The sequence below is a fragment of the Hyla sarda genome, chromosome 4, assembly GCF_029499605.1.
Source record: "Hyla sarda isolate aHylSar1 chromosome 4, aHylSar1.hap1, whole genome shotgun sequence".
NCBI classification, from domain to species: domain Eukaryota; kingdom Metazoa; phylum Chordata; class Amphibia; order Anura; family Hylidae; genus Hyla; species Hyla sarda.
Window position 1 is genome coordinate 233701555 of NC_079192.1, and position 25575 is coordinate 233727129.

Below are 25575 nucleotides of genomic sequence, written 5' to 3' on the forward strand. Positions count from 1 at the left end.
GGGATTGGAAGAGGAGCAAGGAGGTGTTCCAGCCCTCAGCACTTTTTTCTACCTTATGGAAGCACAGCAAAAGAAAGTTACCATCTAACAATGTCAGATGTTAGAAACATGAATGGCAACAGCCAGATTCCCTTTCAGGGTCCTAAAATACACTCAATATATTCCCATTACTTTTGTGGACCATACAGCTGAAGTCACTGATGCCTGCTGACCATTTCACATTACAATTTTCCTCCTTGGAGAAAAACCTGTAAGGACAGGTACAATTTATTCTTCTGGCAGCCAGAATCCATGTTCCTTCTAAGTGGCGATGCCCCACCCTGTCTGTACACATGGTTATTTTGCATATTTTTAAGATTATGCTGGGGGAAAAGTTGTCTCCTATAAGAGCTGGTAATGTTGACTTGTTTGATAGGCAAGGCTGTCCAATACAGCCAGACCCTTATATCAACTTCTTTATAGCCATTTTTCTTCTTAAGAAATGTATCATGCATGTTTTGTATGCTTTCAATATTTTTTCAATAAATTTACTTTTGACACTAAATTCCCATTACTTAGGTTGGTCACCCCTGAACTCCCTTGTGTTCTGCCATGTCTTGTACAATGGTGCCTAAAACTGTAGACAATAATACAGGTGTTGGGAAACTAGTGATTTGTACTGAGGTGTGTCACTTCCATAGCAGAATTTATTCTCTGCTGGCACAGATTGTCAAGACTTGTAAAATTGTGGTCTTAGGGTATGTTCACACTGAGGAACTGGAGAGGAATTTCCACGAGTAATCTGCTCGCTTTTTCCTTTCCAAATCATTCAGCACCGAAAACCCCATAGAGCTGTACAGAATTTCTGCCCCTCAGTTCACACTGAGGAATTTCCTCAAGCAGAATTCTGAGGAGGAAGTCTGTTCCGCTTGAAGAAAGAACATGTTCTTTCTTTCAGGCGGAATCAGCATCGTTCTCCCATAGAGATCAATGTTCTATATTTTTTTCACTTTGAAGCATTTACACGAGGAGTATTTATGAATAAAAAAAATACATATATTATGCCCACTCTCCACCCACTTTTTATTCAGCAGCCATTTTGAGATTCTCATTTCTGATTCTGTGACTATATTCAGAGTCTGTGAATAATCTCTCTCTGAGAAAAACTTAAAATTTTCACTAAAAATGAGTGGAAACACCCCTGAAAATCAGTCTGTGGAAATGGCCTCTGGAACTCCTCCCACTCTTCCTCCCACTCTTGATACTCCTCCTCTTCTCCTCCTCCGCATGAAACCTGCAATTCCGCGTGAAATCGCTGCTAATTCTGAGCGGGAAAAAAAACAACTGTATTTTGGGGTGGAAATCTTCAGCGTGATTTCCGCCCCAATTCCTCAGTGTGAACATACCCTTATGTTATTTAAAAAAAAAATAAAATAAAAAATAAAAAAAAAATTTGAACATTCAGCTTTTTAACATTTTTTACATTAAGTTACACCAATACAAAAACAATTCCATGAGAGAGTAGAAGGATAACCACCATTGAGGCCATGGGGATGTAAGATCATGGTGAGAATGGCAACAAAAATAAAGAATTTGTAAATAGAAGAAACATAGCTAAGTAATGGGGAGAAACAGTAGCAAATACTAATGGTAGACCAGTATACACACTAAACTAGAACAAGAAAGGCTAGGGGAGATTCATAATGAAAAAGGAAAGAGGGGGGAGGGAGCAAGTGGTTCTATGAGAATCCACATAAGGTAAGAGAGTCCAAAAGACCATAAAAAAAAAAAAAAATCATCCAGTTTATTAGAGGGGTATTCCATGATTTTTTTTTTTTTTTTTTTTTTTTTTTTATTTGACTATGCTACAGGGGCTGTAAAGTTAGTGTAATTCATAATATAGTGTCTGTACCTATGTGTGACAGTTTTCTCAAAATACTTGTGATTTTCACTCCAATATTTATTTTTACCAGCATACAAAATGACTGTTGTCTCAGATTTTTCCCAGCTTGCAATGCGGCCGAGACCTGACTCACTAGTCAGCTGATGACAGGGAGCCTGTCTGCTTCAATGGGTGGAGCGATCGTTTGGTGGGAGAGAGATCAATCTGCACCTAATGCAACAGATGTAGGCACCCAGATTGAAACCCAGAGGTCTTTGAATGGATACAGCTCATTTATGTTTCAATGTGTGGGGAATATGGAATTGTGGGATTGTAGTCAAAAAAAGAAAAAAACAGGAAATACCAGTTCAAAAAAAGCTAGCCACAGTATTATGGTAATCTCACAACATAGCCATTTAGCCCCAAGACAAGTGCAGAGCCTTCCTAAGCATGTCTATTACTGCCTGCCAGGTACATACTAAAATCACCTTATGGTGGATAACCCCGTTAAGTGTGGCAGTGATATAATCTAGAGCCCTAATCGCTTGAATCCTAGAATAGGGATCTGTACGTGGGACATGTTTCAGAGTCCAAGAAATAAGAGACTTGGTAAGAATAGAAAAAAAGCAGTTTAGCAGGGGGAACATTAAAGGGGTACTCCGGTGAAAACCTTTTTTCTTTTAAATCAACTGGTGACAGAAAGTTAAACATATTTGTAAATTACTTTTATTAAAAAATTTTAATCCTTCCAGTACTTATTAGCTGCTGAATGCTACAGAGGAAATTCCTTTCTTTTGTGAACACTGATGACATCATGAACAAAGTACTCTCTGCTGACATCTCTGACCATTTTAGCAACCATGCATAGCAGATGCATAGCAGATGTATGCTAAGGGCAGCATGGTGGCTCAGTGGTTAGCACTGCTGCCTTGCAGTGCTGGGGACTTCGGTTCAAATCCCACTAAGGACAACAATAAATAAAGCGTTATTATTATTATAATAATGTCAGCAGAGAGAACTGTGGTCATGATGTCATCAGAGAGCATTCCAAAAAAAAATAAAAAAGAATTTCCTCTGTAGTATTCAGCAGCTAATAAGTACAGGAAGGATTAAGATTTTTTTTAATAGAAGTAATTTACAAATATGTCTAACTTTCTGCCACCAGTTGATTTAAAAGAAAAAAAGGTTTTCACCGGAGTACCCCCATTAAAGGGGTTATCCACCATAAGGTGATTTCAGTTCCTGGCAGGCAGTAATGGACATGCTAAGAAGGATCTGCGGTTGTCTTGGGGCTAAATGGCATGAAATTACCATAACACTGTGGATAGCTTTTTGTGAGCTTTTATTTCCTGTTTGTTTTTTACTACAAATCCCACAATTCTATTTTCCTACTTCCCACACATTAGCCACCCCACCCATTGAAACATAAATGAGCTGCAGACCTGTGACTTTCAATCAGGGTGCCTCCAGCTGTTGCATTAGTTGCAGATTGATCCCTCCACCCATTGAAGCAGACAGGCTCCCTGTCGTCAGCTGACTAGTGAGTCAGGTCTCTGCCACATTGCAAGCTGGGAAAATTTCGAGACAACAGTCATTTTGTATGCTGGTAAAAATAAATAGTGAAGTGAAAATCACAGAAGAATTCTGAGAAAACCCGTCACACACAGGTACATACAATATATTATGAACTACACTAACTTTACAGCCCCTGTAGCATAGTCAAAAAAATGTAATCCTGGAATACCCCTTTAACCCCTTAAGGACGCAGGACGTAAATGTACGTCCTGGTGCGGTGGTACTTAACGCACCAGGACGTATATTTACGTCCTGTGCATAACCGCGGGCATCGTAGCGATGCCCGTGTCATGCACGGCTGATCCCGGCTGCTTATCGCAGCCAGGGACCCGCCGGCAATGGCCGACGCCCGTGATCTCGCGGGCGTCCGCCATTAACCCCTCAGGTGCCGGGATCAATACAGATCCCGGCATCTGCGGCAGTGCGCGATTTAAATGAACGATCGGATCGCCCGCAGCGCTGCTGCGGGGATCCGATCATTCAGAACGCCGCACGGAGGTCCCCTCACCTTCCTCCTTCCGGCTCCCGGCGTCTTCTGCTCTGGTCTGAGATCGTGAAGACCAGAACAGAAGATAGCCGATAACACTGATCTGTTCTATGTCCTATACATAGAACAGATCAGTATTAGCAATCATGGTATTGCTATGAATAGTCCCCTATGGGGACTATTCAAGTGTAAAAAAAAAAAAAAAAAAGTAAAAAAATGTAAAAGTTAAAAAAAAAAGTGAAAAATCCCCTCCCCCAATAAAAAAGTAAACGTCCGTTTTTTCCTATTTTACCCCCAAAAAGCGTAAAAAATTTATTTTATAGACATATTTGGTATCGCCGCGTGCGTAAATGTCCGAACTATTAAAATAAAATAAGTTAATGATCCCATACGGTGAACGGCGTGAACGTTAAAAAAAAAAATAAAAAAAAAATAAAGTGCAAAATTGCTACTTTTTTAATACATTTTATTAAAAAAAAAAATAATACATTTATTACAAGTTCTTTATATGCAAATGTAGTATCAAAAAAAAGTACAGATCATGGCGCAAAAAATTAGCCCTCACACCGCCGCTTATACGGAAAAATAAAAAAAGTTATAGGTCATCAAAATAAAGGGATTATAAACGTACTAATTTGGTTAAAAAGTTTGTGATTTTTTTTAAGCACAACAATAATATAAAAGTATGTAATAATGGGTATCATTTTAATCGTATTGACCCTCAGAATAAAGAGCACATCATTTTTACCGTAAATTGTACGGCGTGAAAACGAAACCTTCCAAAATTAGCAAAATTGCGTTTTTCTTTTTAATTTCCACACAAAAATAGTGTTTTTTGGTTGCGCCATACATTTTATGATATAATGAGTTAGGTCATTACAAAGGACAACTGGTCGCGCAAAAACAAGCCCTCATACTAGTCTGTGGATGAAAATATAAAAGAGTTATGATTTTTAGAAGGCAAGGAGGAAAAAATGAAAACGTAAAAATTAAATTGTCTGAGTCCTTAAGCCCAAAATAGGCTGAGTCCTTAAGGGGTTAAGATGGTAAACCAGAGGACCCAAAGAAATAATTATGCCAAATAAGTCCTGCAGCAGGGAATGCGAGGAGGAGGAGGAGGAGGAGGAGGAGTCGATAAATATAGGAAATAAGACCCATCATAGAGTGGCCAGTATGACACGAATTCAAAAGGAGTCCGGGTAGAAACTTAAAAAGGAAGTGAAAGTTATCTGAGGCCCACTGAGTGCAGCACAGTGTGGATATGTCAGTCATACGAGGGAGAGCGATAGTGTCAACCAGGTAATAGAAAGGCCTAATTTACAGGGTAATGGGGTTAACCATGTCAGCTAACAAAAGAGTTTTAGAGAGGACCAACTGGCTATTGTATTTGACTGTAGGCCAAGTAGAAAAACAGGGTTATATAGGATCAAAATCACACGAGAGCAAGGGGAAGCGAGTGGAAACCGACATGTGGCCCATACTTCTAACCGAAAGGCTATAGGTCCTTAACACTTTAAGGACAGAGTCTTTTTCCACTTTAGTTTTTGCCTCCTTACCTTTTAAAAATCATAACCCTTTCAATTTTGCACAAAATTGAAAAAAATAAAAATAAAAAAAAAGCGCCAGTTTGTAACTTTTTGTAACTTTTAATAAAAAAAAAAATGCGCATTTTTATTTTTTTATTAAAATGATACCCTACTTATATAGGTTTGAGTTTATTTTACATCTGGTAAAAATCATAATTACATGCACAAAAATGTATACGTTTAAAAATATGTCCTCTTCTGACCAGTATAACTTATTTTTCCGCATACAGGTGGTATGAGTGCTAATTTTTTGCGCTGTGATCTGAAGTTTTTATCGGTACCATTTTTGTTTAGATGGGACTTTTGATAGTCTTTCATACATTTTTTTAATGGTACAAAAAAAAAAAAAGTGACCAAACATACGCTAGTTTGGGCTTTTACATTTTTTTATGTGTACGCCAACCGTGTGGTTTAATTAACAATACATTTTTATAGTTCGGACATGGAGATACCACATACATTTATTTTTATTAACCGTTTTATTTTTATTTTTTATGAGGAAAGGGGGGTGAAACTCTTATTAAGGAAGGGGATAAAATCACATTTAACTTTTTTTTTTTTTTTAAACACTGTTATAGCACCCATAGAGGACTATGTCAGCAGAGAGCACTGTGGTCTGACAGAAAAGAAATTCAAAAAGAAAAGAACTTCCTGTGGAGCATACTTTCTGGCACCAGTTGATTTAAAAAAAATATATAATAATAATAGTTTTCCACCAAAGTAGCCCTTTAAGGCTTAACTTAAGGGGAACAGCTTTAGAGAAGAAAATTAGGAAGGATGGGTGCCTACCACAGTTTCCTAATATGCATCCATTTTGTGAAATCCGGGTATGACACCCATGCAGATATATATGTCTCGAGTGGGTGGCCCAATAATAATAACAAATCAAGTCTGGGACCACAAACCTCCATCATTCCTTAGGAGCCAGCACCACTGATTAGACTATCCTATGGTACTTGCAGTTTCAGATAAAGTTTAAAAAGTCGGCCTGGGGTGACTGGAGCTCTGCTAATGGAACTTAAAATAGAAGGATTTCAAAGAGCTATAAGAGTTTAGGAAAAAGGAACATTTTGATGGCCGATATGCAACCAAAAAAAAAAAGTGTAAGGGAGTCTTCCAGTTATTCAGAAGAGAAAAAAATCTTGCAAAACAAAGGGGGGGGGGGTTGCTATAGAGAGAAGAATAAGCGGAGTGGGTGTGCCTCTGTCTAAGCCACTGTTTCCCAACCAGGGTGCCTCCAGATGTTGCAAAATTACAACTCCCAGCATGCCTGGGAATTGTAGTTTTGAAACACCTGGAGGCACCCTGGTTGAGAAACACTGGTCTAAGCAGTGTTAACCTTAAAGGCCAACAACATGCTGTATTCTCTTAGGGCAGCATGTAAACATGAGAGGATAGTATCTGAAAAGTTGTGTGTGCTGTTGTAGTGCAAGTGAGGCATTGCAGCCAACGTAGCTTGAATAGGCACTTATCAAAAGGGTAAGAATAAGAAAACACTTGAGGTAAGTGAGAACTTAATATGGGTGCACTACTGTGGTAGATGTATACAATGACATTGGCTATCCCTCAACACTGATGTTAAAATTGAGACATTCGCCAGTGTATCCTTATATGAAGGATACACCAGAGAAACCTTGGCGTTGGTGTGCGGGCTCTGGTGTGTCCTTAATATAAGGATACACTGGCGAATGTCTCAATTTTAACATCAGTGTTGAGGGATAGCCAATGTCATTGTATACATCTACCACAGTAGTGCACCTAAATTTCTGTATTGTATTATTCTAATTGTTACACATCCACACCGTTTATCTGGTGTAGGATTCTATTGTGGCACTTGTAGTCTGCTGCAGGCATCCTCCATTGTATGCATTTTTATGCTGGGGATCGCCCTTAGCCATGGACTACAAGGGCAGGATCTGCTCCCCCAGTATAAATGCACAACCGCATTTGGGGTTGAGCACCTCCAGCCATTTGAGACCACGTTTTTTGTTGTAAGTGAGAACTTGAATCTTTCTCTAATGGAATGAAAGCTGAATTTCGGTTTCAGGAGCATTGACATATTTTAGAGTTACAAAAACATCAAAAATGAAAACTAAAGCTTCCATGCAAGGCTGAAAGTGTGCAAGAATCCATCTTTATCGAGCACAACTACCATAATGGTGTGCATGGAAAAACATGAAGAAGGGGGAAAAAAAGGAGTAAGTCACTGTCACGAAACGGCAACTTAAAAGAATAGTGTTGCTGTATAGAAATTCGATTCATTGTGCTGTATTCTATTTCAAGGTTACTGGATGCTACAGAACGTTATGTCTATGATGTCATGTGTCAGTGTCTCCATGGAGACAGGATGCAACATTGACTTTTATTTATTTATTGTTAAATACAGAAAAGCAACAACCTACAACTCTGTAGCAAGGAGCCAAGGTCTTTATTTTTTTCAGAGATATTTCCACAATGATAATTAATAATTTCAAAGAACAAATCTTTACCAGCACAGATTTACCACAAATTTGAAACAGTATTCTGTACAAGATCAATCTACACAGAAGTAATTGCCATTCTGGGAAGAGTAGTCTTTACATTAGGCTTTATACAGTACTAAGCCTTTGATTGTGTTGCACAATCATCCAACGCGCTTTAGACATTTAAACCGTACCCGTCATCGTGCCAAAAAAAAAAAAAAGTGATGTTACTCAGTACTTAATCCTGATCATGTGCATATCATTTGTATGTGTCTAGGACCTATATATCCCTAACAAATAGCATTTACATGTTGCTCATTTGCCTTTTCTTCTTGCCTTGTGGAGGGGGCGTGTCTGTCTCTCTCCCTCACTGTGGTGACTCATCTGCTCTGAGTCTGGGAGCTGCCTGGCAGTCTGCAAATCACTGCACAGTAGTTTTAAGCAATATGTATAGAAAAAACAGAAAAGAACCGATGCGCATCTAATTGCAATTATCCTTCCTGCGAGTCCACCTTCTTGAAGCACTGCAGGAACACTAACTTTGCCCACCATCCTAGCTTGCGCTCCCCTGCAATGTCCAGGCAAATATCCTTTTCTCTCGATTCTGACCACCACAAAAGTCACCTACTTATGGAAGTTATAAGAACAATGCGAAAGATGCCTACTGCTATCTATTCCAGTGCAAATCTGGTGATCATGGCCGAGCTATACATAATATGCCGGCCGCGATCGGTTGCGGCTGATCCGTCCTGCCGAAAAAAGCCTGAATCTGTTGTATTGAACAAGTTCCTGGCTTTGTGCATAAAGAGGACAATATACCACCGAAAAATTTAATTTAAACTTATTCATACACCTGTATTTCCTAGAGGCGCTCATGGTTTTCCCTCACAGCGACCTATGTATGATATACATGAAGCACAGCAGGAACATTTCTCCTCTCTTTTTTCCTATGTGTTTACTTCTCGTACTATCTGACTCCTGCAAAACAGTCTCCCATTGCGTTTAGGACCAGACCTTTACCTGTGTAACAATAGAGGGTCATAGATATGACAACAGGATGCCCTCCACAGGCGGCGCTGGTCTGAACTACCAAATAAATCACTACGGTGAATACTGCAATCCAATAACATACGGATTCTTCACTGAACATAGCAAATAATAGTTTAAATCATATTTAGCCACATAGAACAATATTTCTCTCATTTGGTTATGATCCTTTTTTATGACTTTGTATTATATTGATTTTATGTTATGTATTATGCAACTTTTAAATATGTTTTACACGGGCTTACCAGACATATAAGGCACGTCATCTCGATTCTCCAATCAGAAAGCCTGACGAAGAGGGGTCCCGCCCCTCGTAATGCGTTGTTTTACTTACATGCTTCAAATAAATATTTTTTATTTTCCATTTTGGTCGTTTAATTGCCCCAATCGAGACGCCGATCTTCTGGAGGAGAGCGCCATCACAGACACCGTTTTATTGGGAGAATTTTTTTCCCTAATTTGTCACAGTAGTTTTTATGCATACATTTTCTATCTGTTCCTAGTAAAGCTGGATGCTAACCAACATAGCTGTCATTATGTGTGTCATTCTGCTATTACAGACTCCTGAATGTCTGATCAGCTTCTTTCAGGAGTCAGAGAAAGCTTTCGCTGTTCAAGCATGCTGGGAGTTGGAGTTTTGCGAGAGCTGGAGCTGCAGTGTTTGTAAAGCACTGTGTTAGAGCAGTGTTGCCTTTAGCTGTTGCAAAACTACAACTCCCGGCATGCCCACACATCCTTTGTCTGTAGTTTTGCTAGAGCTGGAGGCACACAGCTGGAGAATACACAGCTCTAAATCAGAGTTTTACAAAGATTGTATTCCCAACTGTTGCAAAACTACAACTCCCATCATTATTACAGAGTTGTAGTTTAGGAACAGCTAAAAGCTGTAGTGGTGCAATGGTGATTTCCAATACTGGATACCAACACCCTTTATGGCCAGTATGTGTTCGCTCCGGGTCTGATTACGGTCGACCGCAGGGCCGGCGGCGTGTGACATCACGCCTCCGCCCCCGTGTGACGTCACGCTCCGCCCCTCAATGCAAACCTACGGAAGGGGGCGTGATAGCTATCACGCCCCCTCCCGTAGGCTTGCATTGAGGGGCGGAGCGTGACGTCACACGCCGCCGACCCTGCGGTCGACCGTAATCAGACCCGGAGCGAACACGCTCCGGGGACAGATTACAAACGGGGTGCCGCGTGCATGATCACGGGCGTCCCCAGCTGCGGGACTCCCACGATCAGGCATCTTATCCCCTATCCTTTGGATAGGGGATAAGATGTGTAAGCACCGGAGTACTCCTTTAAGGGGTTAAGGCAGTTATCAATCTCACCAATCACCATATGCAGCGAATTAGCTAGTAGTAAGGTTTTGTGATCAGATTCCAGTGAGTATGTGCCCTATATATTCCTTCCACAGTAGAGTAGATTAGTAGACAGAAAACTTCTGTATGCTGCTTTCCAAACTGCAGAGCTGGTGGCATGCTTGTTGTCAGTGTATAATTTAGCATGACACACCAGTATACAGCCGAATACATCTAATTAGATACTTACATTCTCATGCTGCATGTGCTTCAGAAGTCTGAGCTCCCTGTATGCTCGTTTTGCAAATAGCTCAGACTGAAAAGGACGGTAAAGCTTCTTGATGGCCACTTTTGTTCCAGTTATGTTGTCAAGAGATGAGCTGTAACATAAAAACATGCAATTACAAAACAGGTTACGTAACCAGTGGAAGCATTCGAATAAAATTGCACTCTTTTTCCACATCAGTTTCTGCACAAGTATATACACAGCTCAAAAAAAATAAAGGGAACACTAAGATAACACATCCTAGATCTGAATGAATGAACGAACTAATCGTATGAAATCCTTTCATCTTTACATAGTTGAATGTACTGACACCACAATCACACATAAATTATCAATGGAAATTAAATTTATCAACCCATGGAGGTCTAGATATAGAGTCACACTCAAAATCAAAGTGGAAAACCACACTACAGGCTGATCCAACTTTGATGTAATGTCCTTAAAACAATAAAAAATGAGGCTCAGTAGTGTGTGTGGCCTCCACCTGCCCATATGACCTCCCTACAACGTCTGGGCATGCTCCTGATGAGGTGGTGCATGGTCTCCTGAGGGATGTCCTCCCAGACCTGGACTAAAGCATCTGCCAACTCCTGGACAGTCTGTGGTGCAACGTAGCGTTTGTGGATGGAGCGAGACAGGATGTCCCAGATGTGCTCAATCGGATTCAGATCTGGGGAACAGGCGGGCCAGTCCATAGCATCAATGCCTTCCTCTTTCAGGAACTGCTGACACACTCCAGCCACATGAGGTCTAGCATTGCCTTGCATTAGGAGGAACCCAGGGCCAACTGCACCAGCATATGGTCTCACAAGGGGTCTGAGCACCTCATCTTGGTACCTAATGGCAGTCAGGCTACCTCTGGGAAGCCCATGGAGGGCTGTGCAGCCCCCCAAAGAAATGCCACCCCACACCATTACTGACCCACCGCCAAAACGGTCATGCTGGAGGATGCTGCAGGCAGCAGAATGTTCTCCATAGCTTCTCCAGACTCTGTCACGTCTGTCATATGTGATCAGTGTGAACCGGCTTTAATCTGTAAAGAGCACAGGGCACCAGTGGCGCATTTGCCAATCTTGGTGTTCTCTGGCAAATGCAAAATGTCCTGCATGGTGTTGGGCTGTAAGCACAACATCCACCTGTGGACGTCGGGCCCTCATACCATACGGCCTCCTCCACGTCTCCTGATGTACTGGCATGTCTACTGGTAGTGCCTCCATGCTCTGGACGCTAGGCTGACAGACACCGCAAACATTCTAGCCACAGCTCGCACTGATGTGCCATCCTGGGTGAGCTGCACTACCTGAGTCACTTTTCTGGGTTGTAGACTCCGTCTCATGCTGCCACTAGAGTGAAATCACCGCTAGAATTCAAAAGTGACCAAAACATCAGCCAGGAAGCATAGGAACTGAGAAGTGGTCTGTGGCCACCATCTGCATAACCAATCCTTTATTAGGGGTGTCTTGCTAATTGCCTATAATTTCCACCTGTTGTCTGTTCCATTTGCACAACAGCATTTGAAATTTATTGTTAATCAGTTGCTTCCTGAGTGGACAGTGTGATTGACTTGGAGTTACATTGTGTTGTTTAAGTTTTCCCTTTATTTTTTTGAGCAGTGTATTATTATAGTATATTCATGATATGCGTATACTTCACACAAAAAAAAAAAAAATAAATAAATAAACCACACACACACCATGCCTAATTTAGCACCCACACACAGTGATTGACAGCTCTTTCCATATGAGTTTGTATACAGGGAGAACAGTTAATCAAGCTGTGTGAAGTGGAAGAAGGACTTCCAGGCGCTATGAGTTCTAGCAGCGTGAAAATACCAAAGACAGAAAAGAATACTATTTCTGCGCTCAGCATTTCCCCTTCTATACTATGCTTTCTAACAGACTGTAGCACAGGATCCCCGACAGTGCTGTTTTAATTATATAAATTAAAAGCTATATTTTCTAACACACCGTATGTGTCCTCACAATTTTCAAGTTCCGCCTTTACTGTTAGGAAATGGAAACTTATACATGTCCAGATCAAGTTCTGCTTACACAAGTATATGACTTATTATATTAGATCAATTAGACATACAGGAATGTGCGTCAGAAACAAAAAATAAATATGCATGAAAACACATGAAGCGATTAAAACAAAGCATAAAGACCACAAACTGTGTGAATGAGGCCTAAATAAAAGGTTCTCAGTGTCAAGCGTGCTTATAATTTATAGGCAGAATCCATGACACTTGTGTGAACAGATCACAAGAAAACATCATTTATATCAAGAGAAGAGAGAATTACTTAACAGAACAGTCTAGGATAGGAGCCATGCAGTTTTTCATGCAGCAATGCCCTGATGTCCAAATAAGATGACAGCAAATAAAATGTAAGAAAAATTAGAAAAATTGGTTAAAGAGGCACGGTCATTATGAAAAGCTTTAAAAAATATATATTTTATAGTACTACTGATAAGATGACTTTTCTAAATATACATTTAAAGAAAATGTAAATTTTACAAAAAAAATCTAAAAGGAAATAAGCCGCCACTATGCAGACAGACTACTCTGTATTTTGCAGCATACTGGATACTGGCCATAAAGTGTGTTTGTATCCAGTATAGGAGATCACCACTGCAGCACTACAGCCTTCAGCTGTTCTTAAACTACAACCCCTATGATGGGAGTTGTAGTTTTGCAACTGGGGGTACAATCTCTGTAAAACTCTGTTTTAGAGCTGCGTATTCTCCAGCTGTGTACCTCCAGCTCTGGCAAAACTACAGACAAAGGATGTGTGGGCATGCTGGGAGTTGTAGTTTTGCAACAGCTAAAGGTAACACTGCTCTAACACCGTACTTTACAAACACTGCAGCTCCAACTATTGCAATGCAAAACCACAACTCCCAGCATGCATGAACAGTCAAAGCTTTCTCAGATTCCTGAATGACAAAGAAGCTGATCAGACATCCAAGAGTCTGTAAAAGCTGAATGACACACATAGTGACAGCTATGTTGATTAGCATCCAGCTTTACTAGGAACAGATAGAAAATGTATGCATAAAAACTACTGTGCAGTGATTTGCAGACTGCCAGGCTGCTCCCAGACTCCGAGCAGATGAGTCACCACAGTGAGAGAGAGACGGACAAGCCCCCTCCACAAGGCAAGAACACAAAGCAAGTGAGCAACATATAAATTCTATTTGTTAAGAATATATAGGTCCTAGACACAAAAATGATATGTACATGATCAGGATTAGGTACCGAGTAACATATCACTTTTTTTTATGACACGTACACTTTAAAAGGGGTACTCCGCTCCCCAGCATCCGGAAGTTTATTGTTCCGAATGCTGTGTGCGGGCTACCGTGTTCAGGGCCGCCCCGGGTGACATCACGAGGGGTGGCCCTGAACACGAAAGCCCGCACACAGCGGTCAGAACAATAAACTTCCGGACGCTGGTGAGCATAGCTCCGAAAGCAGGGCAGTGGAGTACCCCTTTAATCATTTATTTAATTTATTTATGTTAAATCAGATGTTGGTTACATCTTCCATGCTGCATCACCAGTTTTAGAAAACCTCAGTGGCCGGGGGATAAACTCACACTGTCAAAGTCACACTTTTGAATTTTTATTTACATTGCGGACACTAGCTATATTTCTAAATGGAGAAACTGGAGCACTGTACATGGCTGCCATTGAAAGACAAGCACTGAATAGGAGAGGTTCATGCTAGGCAAGCCATCTGGCAGTGCGATCTGCATATGCTCTACTGTCCTATTACTTCAAGCAGTCATTTTCAGCTCACCTGCAACTCATGCGTAATATGTATGCCACAATTAGCTGTTTGCTTGTTGTTGTGCCAGCCCGATAATACAGATAGGGTCCTAAGTTACACACAGGAAGGCATGGTCATTTATATTTCTTACACAGTCAAATAAGTTTAAGTTGGCAAGAACACCATTCATGGAAGAAAAAAAACAAGGCTAAAAAATAAAATTCATTCCATTCATTCCAAAATTCATGGTCGTTCATAGCATCGTTTCGCAGACTACTATTTTTTTTACCCATATGCCCCAAATCTTTAATTGTCCTTTCCTTACTGTCCCTAAGGACCAAAAAAAGGAGCTTCTGAATAAGGAATCACTGTAACTACCCCAACATTAACGTTTAAGTCCAATGCTGCTCTACTGCACATTCTGCAAAGATCGTTGTGGAGAGAGACAGCTGATATTGGGAAACACAGTTGCCAAGGCAAAAGTACAATGCTCAGCAAATTCTGTGCACAAGTCCTGGTCATCAGAAAGGGGCTTGTGCACAGAACTTGCTGAGCCTCGTACAGTTGCCTCAGCAACTGTACCACCCAGCATCAACTGTGTCTCTCTGCACCAATCTGGGAAGACTCTTGGACTTCTACAACATACAAAGTTGAATACAAACTAGAAAAAATTGAGAAGCAAAAGCAACTAAGCAAAATGTTCAATAACTCTGTAAAAAAAACAAAAAATGAATCCATTTAAAAGGGGGTTTCCTACAAATAACTCTAATGACCTATATGCAGGATAGGTGAGGAGAATAGGGGTCCCAAGTACTAGGCATTCACACTGGATTTCATTTGTACTACGACCCTGACGAAAATAGCTAAAGTACATCACTAAGCTATTTTCATCAGTCTAGTATAGTAGAATGCAGCAACAGCTGTATGTCCACCAACTACTCCATTTAAACAAGGAACATGGGACCCCCCATTCAAATGATAGGAGTCCCAGAAGTCTAACTCTCACTAATTTTACACTTGGAGGAAAAAAAAAAGTGAGGAGAAAAACAACAGGGCGCTCCCTAGTGTAGTATTTTTAGGAAAAGAAGTGGATGATGCAATTGCCCACCACCAACACCCAAGGTGTCGTACTGACCTTTAGTTGTTGTACAGAAAGATCAGTGTGACCTATGTCGTGTGGTCAGTGGGTATGCAAGACATTGAATTGGACAGTCTGCTGGTCTCACCCAGTGTTTCCGTGTTCCCGAGGGAGACAGATGACAAAGGCAATGCAAAGAGTACAAAAAAAATATTTTTTTTTTTTTGTGGGTGAGCGCTACTGTATGCCGATGAGAATCAAATAAAACAAAGACATGAGCCAGCAAATGCACAGGACTAACTTTTATTCAAAAAAAGAAGTCAAAGTCAAAACACTCGCGCCTTCTTCAAGTCCACAAATAGAATTACAGAAAAAACATATAGATAAAAGTAAATGAAAACAATGTCTAAAATCAAGGCCAAAGGAAATTTCAGAATATATTCAGCTATATATTGGCATAAAAAAAAAACATATGTAGCAGCAGACTTGAATGCGTTTGGATAATATAAAATCATATAATGGCAGTCGAGTTGGTGGCAGTACCAGTAATATACCAACACCAGTACTATACCAGCACCAGTAATATACAATCATATAATGGCAGTAGAGTTTGGTGGCAGCACCAATGTGTGTGAGATAGATAGAATTATTTACTTACTGGTAACAGGACTCAAGAAAACCGAATTATCGGTAAGTAAATAATTCTATCTTTACATATCGTCCACCATGACAGCCCACATGAGAAATACCAAATAAACATCATTAGGGAGGGACAGAACCTTTCTACCGAAGGCCAAATCATGAGACTGATAAGTCGAGCCTATAATGTTTAAAAAATGTATGGGGATTTGACCACGTAGCTGCCCTACAAATCTGATCTATTGAGGCAGCAGATCGTTCCGCCCAGGATGTTGACATTGCTCTAGTAGAATGAGCTTTCAGACCGTCAGGGACTTGTTCCCCACTAACTTTATACACCTCAACAATGGCACTCTTGATCCACCGGGCTATAGTACTTTTGGAAGCTTTCCTACCCTTATTCGGACCTTGGAACTGCAAAAGAAGATTAGAGTCTTTCCTCCAAAGACTTGTGACATCCAAATAATAGAGAAGACATCTTCTAACATCTAACATGTGAAATTTCTCTTCCTGTGGATTTCTTGAATTATTACAAAAAGGAAGAAAAATTTCCTGAAACCGGTGGAAATCAGTAACCACTTTAGGGAGAAAAGAAGGATCTAATCTGAGGGTTACTTTGTCATTAGATATGGACATGTATGGTTCATTGATTGAGAGGGCTTGAATTGCTCCAACTCTTCTAGCAGAAGTAATAGCTATGAGAAAAGCTAGTTTTAGAGTGACAAATTTTATAGAACACTGATCTAGAGGTTCAAAGGGGTGAGCAGTGAGAGCAGATAGTACCAAAGTTAAAGGTTCCAAGAGGGTGTACGGATTGGAGTCTTAATCAATTTGTTTACTCCAGGATAGAAATTTCTTCCAGATTTTTAGGTATATTTTTGAAGTAGAGGGTTTCCTACTCTTCAATAATGTAAAAATGACTTTTTGAGACAGACCTGGTTTCCTCAAATTTGATTCTTCAAAATCCAGGCCGTAAGATGTAGGTTCTGTAGACCCTGATGAAATACTGGGCCCTGAGACAGAAGGTCTTCCACTAGAGGTAGAGGGAAGGGGGGTTCTATCGCTAGACTTTTCAACAGACAAAACCACCCCCTCTTTGGCCAGTATGGGGCCACAAAAATCACTTTTAAATTGCTGTCTCGGATCTTCGCTAGAGTTCTTGCAATCAGAGGAAAAGGAGGAAAGGCATAGGAGAGAGGAAATTTCCAATTTTGAGCTAATGCGTCTACCGCAAGCGGCCTTTCTCACGGATTTAGTGAGTAAAACTGAATGGTCTTGGTGCTCTGATGGGAGGCAAACAGATCTATAGAGGGTTGACCCCACTTGGGAACCAGTAGATGGAACACAGAAGGATTTAGGGACCATTCCCCTGGATCCAGGGTCCTCCGACTTAGAAAGTCCGCTATCTGATTGCAGGATCCCTTCAGATTAACGGCCGTAATGGAGGAGACATTTCTTTCTGACCAAGCAAGGATTCTGGCCGCAATAGCTTGAAGAGCTTTGTGCCATGTGCCCCCTGATGTTGCAGAAAAGCTACTGTTGTTGAATTGTCTGAGTAAATTTTTATATCTTGATTGAGAAGGAGAGTTTTGGCTGACACAAGGGTCTCCAACACAGCTCTTAGTTCCTTGTAATTTGAGGAAAACTTGTTTAGATGAGGAGGCCAGCGACCTTGGAAGTACTGTCCCTGTACATGAGCACCCCATTCCCAGGCACTTGCATCTGTAGTCACAAGGACTGGATCTGACAGCCAAGGGACCCCTTTCTTTAGGTTTGTGACTACCAACCACCAATTTAGAGACCTCACTACCCCGGGGGTTAATGTGAATTTTTTGTCTAGCGTCAGTTGAGATCTGTTCCATACAGAAAGAGTCTGAGCCTGAAGCTGTCTTGAGTGGAATTGAGCCCTTTTGACCGCAGGAATCGTGGAGGTCATAGAACCCAACACTGACATTGCTTCTCAGCATGCCTAAAAAGATCTTTCTGTGGGATGGAAAAAGATCCGATTTTTCTAGATTGATAATCCACCCCAAGTTCTGGAGATGTTGTATTACCAGATCCAATTGAGATAGGAGATGTTTTGAGGAGGCTGTCATCAGCAGGTCGTCTAAATAAGGGATCAAAATTATATTTTGTAGACGAAGATGTGCTACTACTTCCACCATTATCTTTGTGAATAATCTCGGAGCTGATGAGATTCCGAAAGGAAGAGACACAAATTGGTATTGGAAGATTTGATCCCCTATCTTGACCGCAAACCGGAGATACTTCTGATGCTCCGGGTGAATAGGTACATGGTAGTACGCATCTTTGAGGTCTAAGGTAATCATTACTGCACTGGGAGCAATCATGGGAATCGCTGTTTTTATTGATTCAATTTTGAATCTTTTGTAGGAAATGAATTTGTTCAGATATTTTAGATTTATTAATCGTTCTGAACGACCCATTGGGCTTCGGGATCAGAAAGAGGGTGGACCCGATTCCTCTCCGATGTCGGAACTTGAGTGATAGCTCCCAAATGCAGCAGATTTCTTACCCCATCCAGCATTCTCTCTTGTAGGAGAGCGGAAGGTTGATTTGAGACGAAAAAATTTTGAGGTGGGAGGGAGGAAAACTCTATCTTGTATCCTACCGACAACAGGTTTAGGATCCAAGCGTTTGTTGTTACAGGTACAAAATGCTTGAGTCTTCCTCCCATTAACCAGCAGTCATTGCTTTTTGGCAGGTTGAGAGGGATTGAGGGGGAAATCTTTACCTTTTCCTCCTTTGGGGTAGCTCCACCTACCCGTTTCTCCTTTCCCTCTATAATTTGACCTTCCTTGGGGACAAAAAAAAGTTTTTGCAGGTTTTTTAGCTTTCTCTTCTGGAAAAACGTTATCATCCGCAGCCTTTCCTAAAATATCTTCCAAAAAGGCCCAATACAAGGTATGGCACAAAGTTTATTCTTGGAAGTTGGATCCCCTTTCCAAAATTTTAGCCATAAAGCTCTTCTGGATGAATTTGATAAGGCAGCGGACTTAGCCGCCATTCTCACAGATTCAGCCGAAGCATCTGCCAAAAAACCTGCCGCCATTTTTAACATGGGTACAGAAGCCAATAAGTCCTCTCTAGGCGTTTTATTCTCAATGTGTTCTTCTAACTGAGAAAGACAGATAAAAAGAGCTCTAGCTACACTAGTAGCTGCTATGTTCGGGTTCAAAATGGCGGTAGATGCTTGCCAGGTTTTTTGTAATAGACCATCCATTTTTCGATCCATGGGGTCTTTGACTTGGCATCTTCAAAAGGAAGAGATGTTTTCTTTACCACTTGATAATTGGCAGTCTATTTTTGGAATGTCATTCCATAATTCGATGTCTTTTCCCTCAAAAGGCAATCTATTTTTTATTTCCCTCGAAATTTGTAATTTCCTTTCAGGGTCCTGCCATTCCTCCAGAATCAGACTTTTCAGATTTTCATGGATAGGAAAAACAATTTTTATTGCCGGTTTTAACCCGCCAAACATTTGATCCTGGATGGACGTAGTTTTATCAACCTCTTCTAACCCCATCACACCTCTGACTGCCTTGACCAAAATATGAGTATCCTCTGCTGAGAAAAAATATTTTACATTTTCCTTAGGAGGAACAGAAGACACTACGCCCTCTTCCACCCCTTCAATATCTGATCTGGAGACAAGATCATCCTCCTCTGAATCAGATATATCCATAATTTTTGCTCTTTTAGCAGGAGAAGGAGCATATTGAGATGGAACTACGGGGTAGTTACTAGGTGGAAGAAAGGCGGCAGTACCAATTGCATGAGAGGAGGCAGACGGTAATTTTGGATAAGCATTAAAGGGGTACTCCGCACTGGCATCTTATCCCCTATCCAAAAGGATAGGGGATAAGATGTTAGATCACCGCGGTCCCGCTGCTGGGGACCCCGGGGATCGCCGCTGCGGCACCCCGCCATCATTACTGCACAGAGCAAGTTTGCTCTGTGCGTAATGACGGGCGATAACAGGGGCCGGAGCAGCGTGACGTCATGGCTCCGCCCCTCATGACATCACGGCCCGTCCCCTTAATGCAAGTCCTTTGGATAGGGGATAAGATGTCTAGGGGCGGAGTACCCCTTTAACATCCAAAGGAGCCATTAAATGAGAACCAGATGGCGTTTCAGAAACACCAGGATTTTGAAGAGGATTAAAATTCGCTAAAGAAGTCTGAATTTCTTGGCGTATAAGCGACCTCAAATCCTCAGAAGATCCCAACTTTTTCTCTTGTACCACTTTTGAAATACCATTTTTTACATAAGGATTTTCCTTTCTCTGGAATTTTAGCTAGGCACATCTTTTTAGGTTTCTGAGAGGGTTCCTTGTCTCCCTGAAAGAGAAAAGGGACCCACTAAGTAAAAGAGGAAACATCTTTGCAGCTCTATATCCATAAGCAGGAAAGATATTACTTACAGAGACCAAAGGAACAGGCTGCTCCGCAGAATCAGCTCTGGAGGAAGCATGAGAGTCCATGGTTAGAATAGAAACACAGCACAGACACAGTGGAGACGCTGGTTCCCTACCTTTATGCTCTGCAGTTTGAATTTTGGCACCCCGTTACGTCACTTCCGGTACGCTGCATCTCCGTACTGCCCGGAACCAAAGTTTCTTGCCCGGTTCCCGGGGGACCACGCAAGCTGCTTCACAAGGACGCAGCCAGCCAGGAAGTGCCACCGGAACTCTGCTACAGCACGCCCGCTGCACATACAGAGCTCCGGTAACCACCAGCGATATGCGGCCCCAGAGATGTGGGAAGCCTGCGCTCGAAGCACAGGGATCCCGGGACCAGACGAGGGGAGGCCGCAGTAAAGAAAGGAGGCCTCCCCTCCTGTACAGGTACATTAACCCACTCAGGAGCGCCGTAACCCGTACTCCCGGAGGCAGGGGAAAGAGGACCCCCGCGACCATAGGGCTTTCATAGGAGAGGGAAGCAGCAATAGCCCCGGTCCCCTAGCCCAGGGAAAAAATTAAAAACAAAAATAAAATATAAAAGTTTAACCCAAAAAATAGGAGCCCCATGAGGCTCCCTCTGTCCTGGACCTAATAGGAACAGGAAAACACTGGGGAATGTGCCGGGGGGAGGGGCTTTTAACCCTCTTCTGTTTCCTGTTCCTATTAGGTCCTATGGGACCATCTCTCATGTGGGCTGTCATGGTGGACGATATGTAAATTAGTGATACAGAGTATGAGCCATAGATTAATGGTACAGCCTGTGTCCCAGAGGTGCAGTGAGCAGACTGCACCACCACTGGGAATAATTAGTCCTGCAGGTGTCCGTGTGAGAGCATGGAGGAGGGTCTGAGGGGTGTGTAAATGCCGGGAACAGAGGCAAGCCAACGGGCAGTTTAGACAGGGCGTAGGGTTTGCTGAAACAGGGAACAGGTATCTTAAAGGGGTACTCCGCCCCTAGACCCGAGTCGCACAGCTGAAGTGGCGGTGCCCGTGTATATAATGGAGCGCCGGCACTTCTCACCCACAGCTCGCCCACAGTAATCCCAGCAAGGACGACATAATAGTAAGTACTGAGCCCTTTTCTTTCCTCATGCAGCCTGTATACCTTTTAAAGGGGTACTCCGCCCCTAGACATCTTATCCCCTATCCAAAGGATCCCGCGGTGCCGCTGCTGGGGACCCCCGGGATCGCCGCTGCGGCACCGCGCTATTGCTGCACAGAGCGAGTTCGCTCTGCACGTAATGACGGGCAATACAGGGGCCAGAGCATCGTTAAGTCACGGCTCCGCCCCTCGTGACATCACAGTCCGCCCCCTCAATACAAGTCTATGGGAGGGGGCGTGGCGGTCGTCACGCCCCTGCCATAGACTTGCATTAAGGGGGTGGGCTGTGATGTCACAAGGGGCGGAGCCATGACGTCACACTTCTCCGTCCCCTGTATCGCCCGTCATTACGCACAGAGCGAACTCGCTCTGTGCAGTAATGATAGCAGGGTGCCGCAGCGGCTATCTGACATCTTGTCCTCTATCCTTTGGATAGGGGATAAGATGTCTAGGGGCGGAGTACCCCTTTAAAAGGTATGCAGGCTGCATGAGGAAAGAAAAGGGCTCAGTACTTACTAGTATGTCGTCCTTGCTGGGATTACTGTGGGCGAGCTGTGGGTGAGAAGTGCCGGCGCTCCATTATATACACGGGCACCGCCACTTCAGCTGTGCAACTCAGTAGAGGATGTCACTTCCGGTCATGCACACGGCCTTGCTGAGGTACCGGAACCACCGGGAAAGACGGCTAGCGCATGTAGCGATTTAATGTGACAGTGTCGGGCACAGCTAGCACATACTTGAGGAGATGTAACAGCTCCCAGCTTGTGGCATATGAGTGTGTTTGATAAAACTATTAATAATGGGCTTCTAATGTAGGTTATGGATAAAATCTTGAGCTAGCATATTGCCCAAGTGGATGTTAGTGGACAGTAGTGAGTGGTGTAGAAGAAAATGAGCACAGCCCCATATAACTGAAATGGGATGAGGAACAATGGAAATGGAAAGCTGGTGTGGGCTTGAGGGGGCTTTGGTATGGCTAGGAGGGAATACAGCTATATGGAAGACTGGGGGGATTACGGAAGTGAAAGGGAGAAAAGAGGAAGATGTGGAGAGGTGATTGGGAAATGGTGTGGGAGATGGTGGGAGTGTGTAGGGTCTGGGTGGAAGCCAGGAGAGGAAAACCACGGTAAGGGGACCAGAGGGGGATAGGGAGGAGAGGGAACAGAATGGGGTGTGGGGGGGAAATGTCAGAGGACCAATGTTCATAATTCTATGCATTTGTTTAAAGTTTAAACATTCTGGCACTAAGCATTTTAATTTGTAAATCCAATAAGCTTCCCGTTTATTCAGGGCTGCTTGCATGTTGTCCAAGTCTGTGGATATATGCTCGATGGGAGTGATCTTCAAACAAGAAAAAGCTTTTCTGTGATCTTCTGAGATATGCCTTGACACACTGTTTTAAATAACCCGTTTGGCAGTTATGTCTATGGCCGTTGAGACTCCGGGTCTGAGTGGTCTCTCCAATGTAATAGGTACCGCAGACAGTCAATCAAAAATAATAAACGAGGACCCACAGTCCATCCGTGTTTGTAATTTGAATGTTGTGGTGATGTTTTTTTTATGTAAAGGTCTGTCTCCCGTGTTGGATGGTTTGACATCATAGACATCCTTTGCTTCCACATCTGTATGATCCCAGGGTAAGAGAGTGATTTTTTTGTTTTTCCTTTTCTTAAGCGGCTCGGAGAGAGTATGTTCTTGATGGCTTGTCCCCTACGGAATGCTCCAATGTTTCTCCAAAATGTTTTTCATCTGTTGGTGCTCCTGGGTGTAAGTGGTAATGAAATTGTAACCGTAATTGTTGGTGGTTGTTTTTTCTTTTTGTTTTGGTGTATCCGATGGTAGAAGACTGGTTTGTTCTACGGCCAAGTTGGAAAGGAAGGCGCTCTTCAATAAGGTCGAAGGATAACTTTTTTGTAAAAATCTTTTTCGTTAGATCTTGGATTGTGTCTTGTAATCTGTAAGGTTCGTGCAGTTCCTGCGAATCCTTCTGTACTGACTGCAGGGTATATTTAGAAGCCATTTCTAATGGTGGGCACTGTGAAAGTCCAAAAAACTTTTTTGAAGTGTGTGGTGGTGGTGATCCTTCCTAGATGATGGCTCATATTTAAGTCCAAGAAAACTATGGACTTTGGGCCTCATGATCTTGAAGCCAGACAATAAGGTTTATTGGTAGGAAAACCTCTTTTAATACTGCATGAACCACATGTTTTTTGCATTTTTGTTCTTCCTCCTCTCCTTTTAAAATACATAACTTTATTTTTTCACCTACAGATCCATGAAGGTTTATTTTTTGCAAGAACCATTGTACTTTGTAATTACATCTTTCAATTTACCATAAAATGTACGGCATAACAAAAAAAATTATTTGCGGGCAGAAATTTATAAGAAAACTGTAATTTTGCAACTTTTGGGGGGGATTGATTTTTAAGCAGTGCACTTTATGGTGAAAATGATAAATTATCTTTATTCTGTAGGTTAATGCAATTAAAGCAATACCCAAATTATATATAGTTTTTCTATTATTGTACTATTTAAAAAATAAAAAAGCAAACTAACAAAATAGCTATGCATAAAATTGTAATTTTCTGAATTCTATAACTTTATTTTTCCGTATACAGGTAGGTATGAGGGTTCAATTTTTGCGCCTTAAACTGTAGTTTTTATTGGCAACATTTTTGTTTTGAGGGGACTTTTTGATTGCTTTTTATTAAAAAAATAATAATAATTCCAAAACAGTATTTTTGGTGTTTTGGTATTTTTTTTTTTTTTTAAACTAAGCCGTTTACTGTGCAGGATCCTAAACATTATATTTTAATAGCTTGGACATTTGCGTACGCGGTGATACCAAATATATTAATAGGCTGAGCACACTCTCATGTAACAAACCTGGGCCCTGCCTTCTTCCTGCTGTCCAGGCTCATTAAATGACACTCAGCCTATCACCAGCCGAGGCAGGACGTCGCTGAAACCGGCGATACGCTGAGCAAAGTATGACTCATCGTCTCCAGGAAGAAGACCGCCACCGAAGGACAGAGACAACGATATTGGCGCAACGGGGGAATGTCGGAAAGAGAGTTAAGCATTTTTTGTTACTTTTTGCAGCCCAGGCACAGGGGATTCTAAAAAATTACCACTACAGATCTCCTTTAAGTCTTTCTTATTGCTTATTTAAGTGTTTACAGTAAGTATTATTTTAAACAATTGTTTTGTGCAGTTTTATGGACAACAGGTCTTTTCTTGCAATCCACACAAAATAATTTTACTTCTAACACAGCAAGTGCACTAAAGCACCATTTGAATTCACAATAAACTATAATGCTATTATACAGAGTGTGTGTAAATCAAAGACACATCAGAAAATGACATGGGGAAGACAGACATATTACTTTCAAAATAAGTACATGGCACTTTTTTACGCCTGTATGTGCACAAAATGTGAACACTGCACCATTTTGAGATGCCATTTTATGCCTCAAAATATACCTAAAACAGTGTGTGAACATGGCCTAATCATGAGGGATTAGGATTGACCTCTACTACCCTTGTTGCTGCGAAAGTGCATATAGAAATGTTTGCAGTGCTCAAGTTAACCCCCTTAAAAATGGCTAGAATAATCCCCTCTAAGAAAAAGCTATTTTCTCTTAGGGTAGGGTCACACATGCTGTATTTTGCTGCTGCATATATTTTTCTACCCATTGAAGTCAGATGTGTTAAGATGGTTGGCAGAGTAATTCAGTTTAGTATTTGCAATCAAAAGATTACAAAAAAGAAAAAGAAAAGAGAGAAGGGTCCAAAATTGCTGTTTTTAGTCACATCACATCCCAGAATTTTTTTATTTTTATAAAAAGTGATCACAAAGTCACAATTACGCAAATACGGTAAAGATAAAAACCTACAGA

The 25575-nt window shown here is 41.7% G+C and overlaps 1 protein-coding gene across 1 annotated transcript in view; it reads right to left on the bottom strand.

Moving 5' to 3' along the window:
- Positions 1-25575, bottom strand: part of MAPK12 (mitogen-activated protein kinase 12) — a 183800-nt gene that overhangs the window by 139933 nt on the left and 18292 nt on the right. The window contains exon 2 of the mRNA XM_056573755.1: positions 10570-10699. Coding sequence (XP_056429730.1) covers positions 10570-10699 — 130 coding nt within the window. The remainder of the gene's footprint in view (positions 1-10569; positions 10700-25575) is intronic.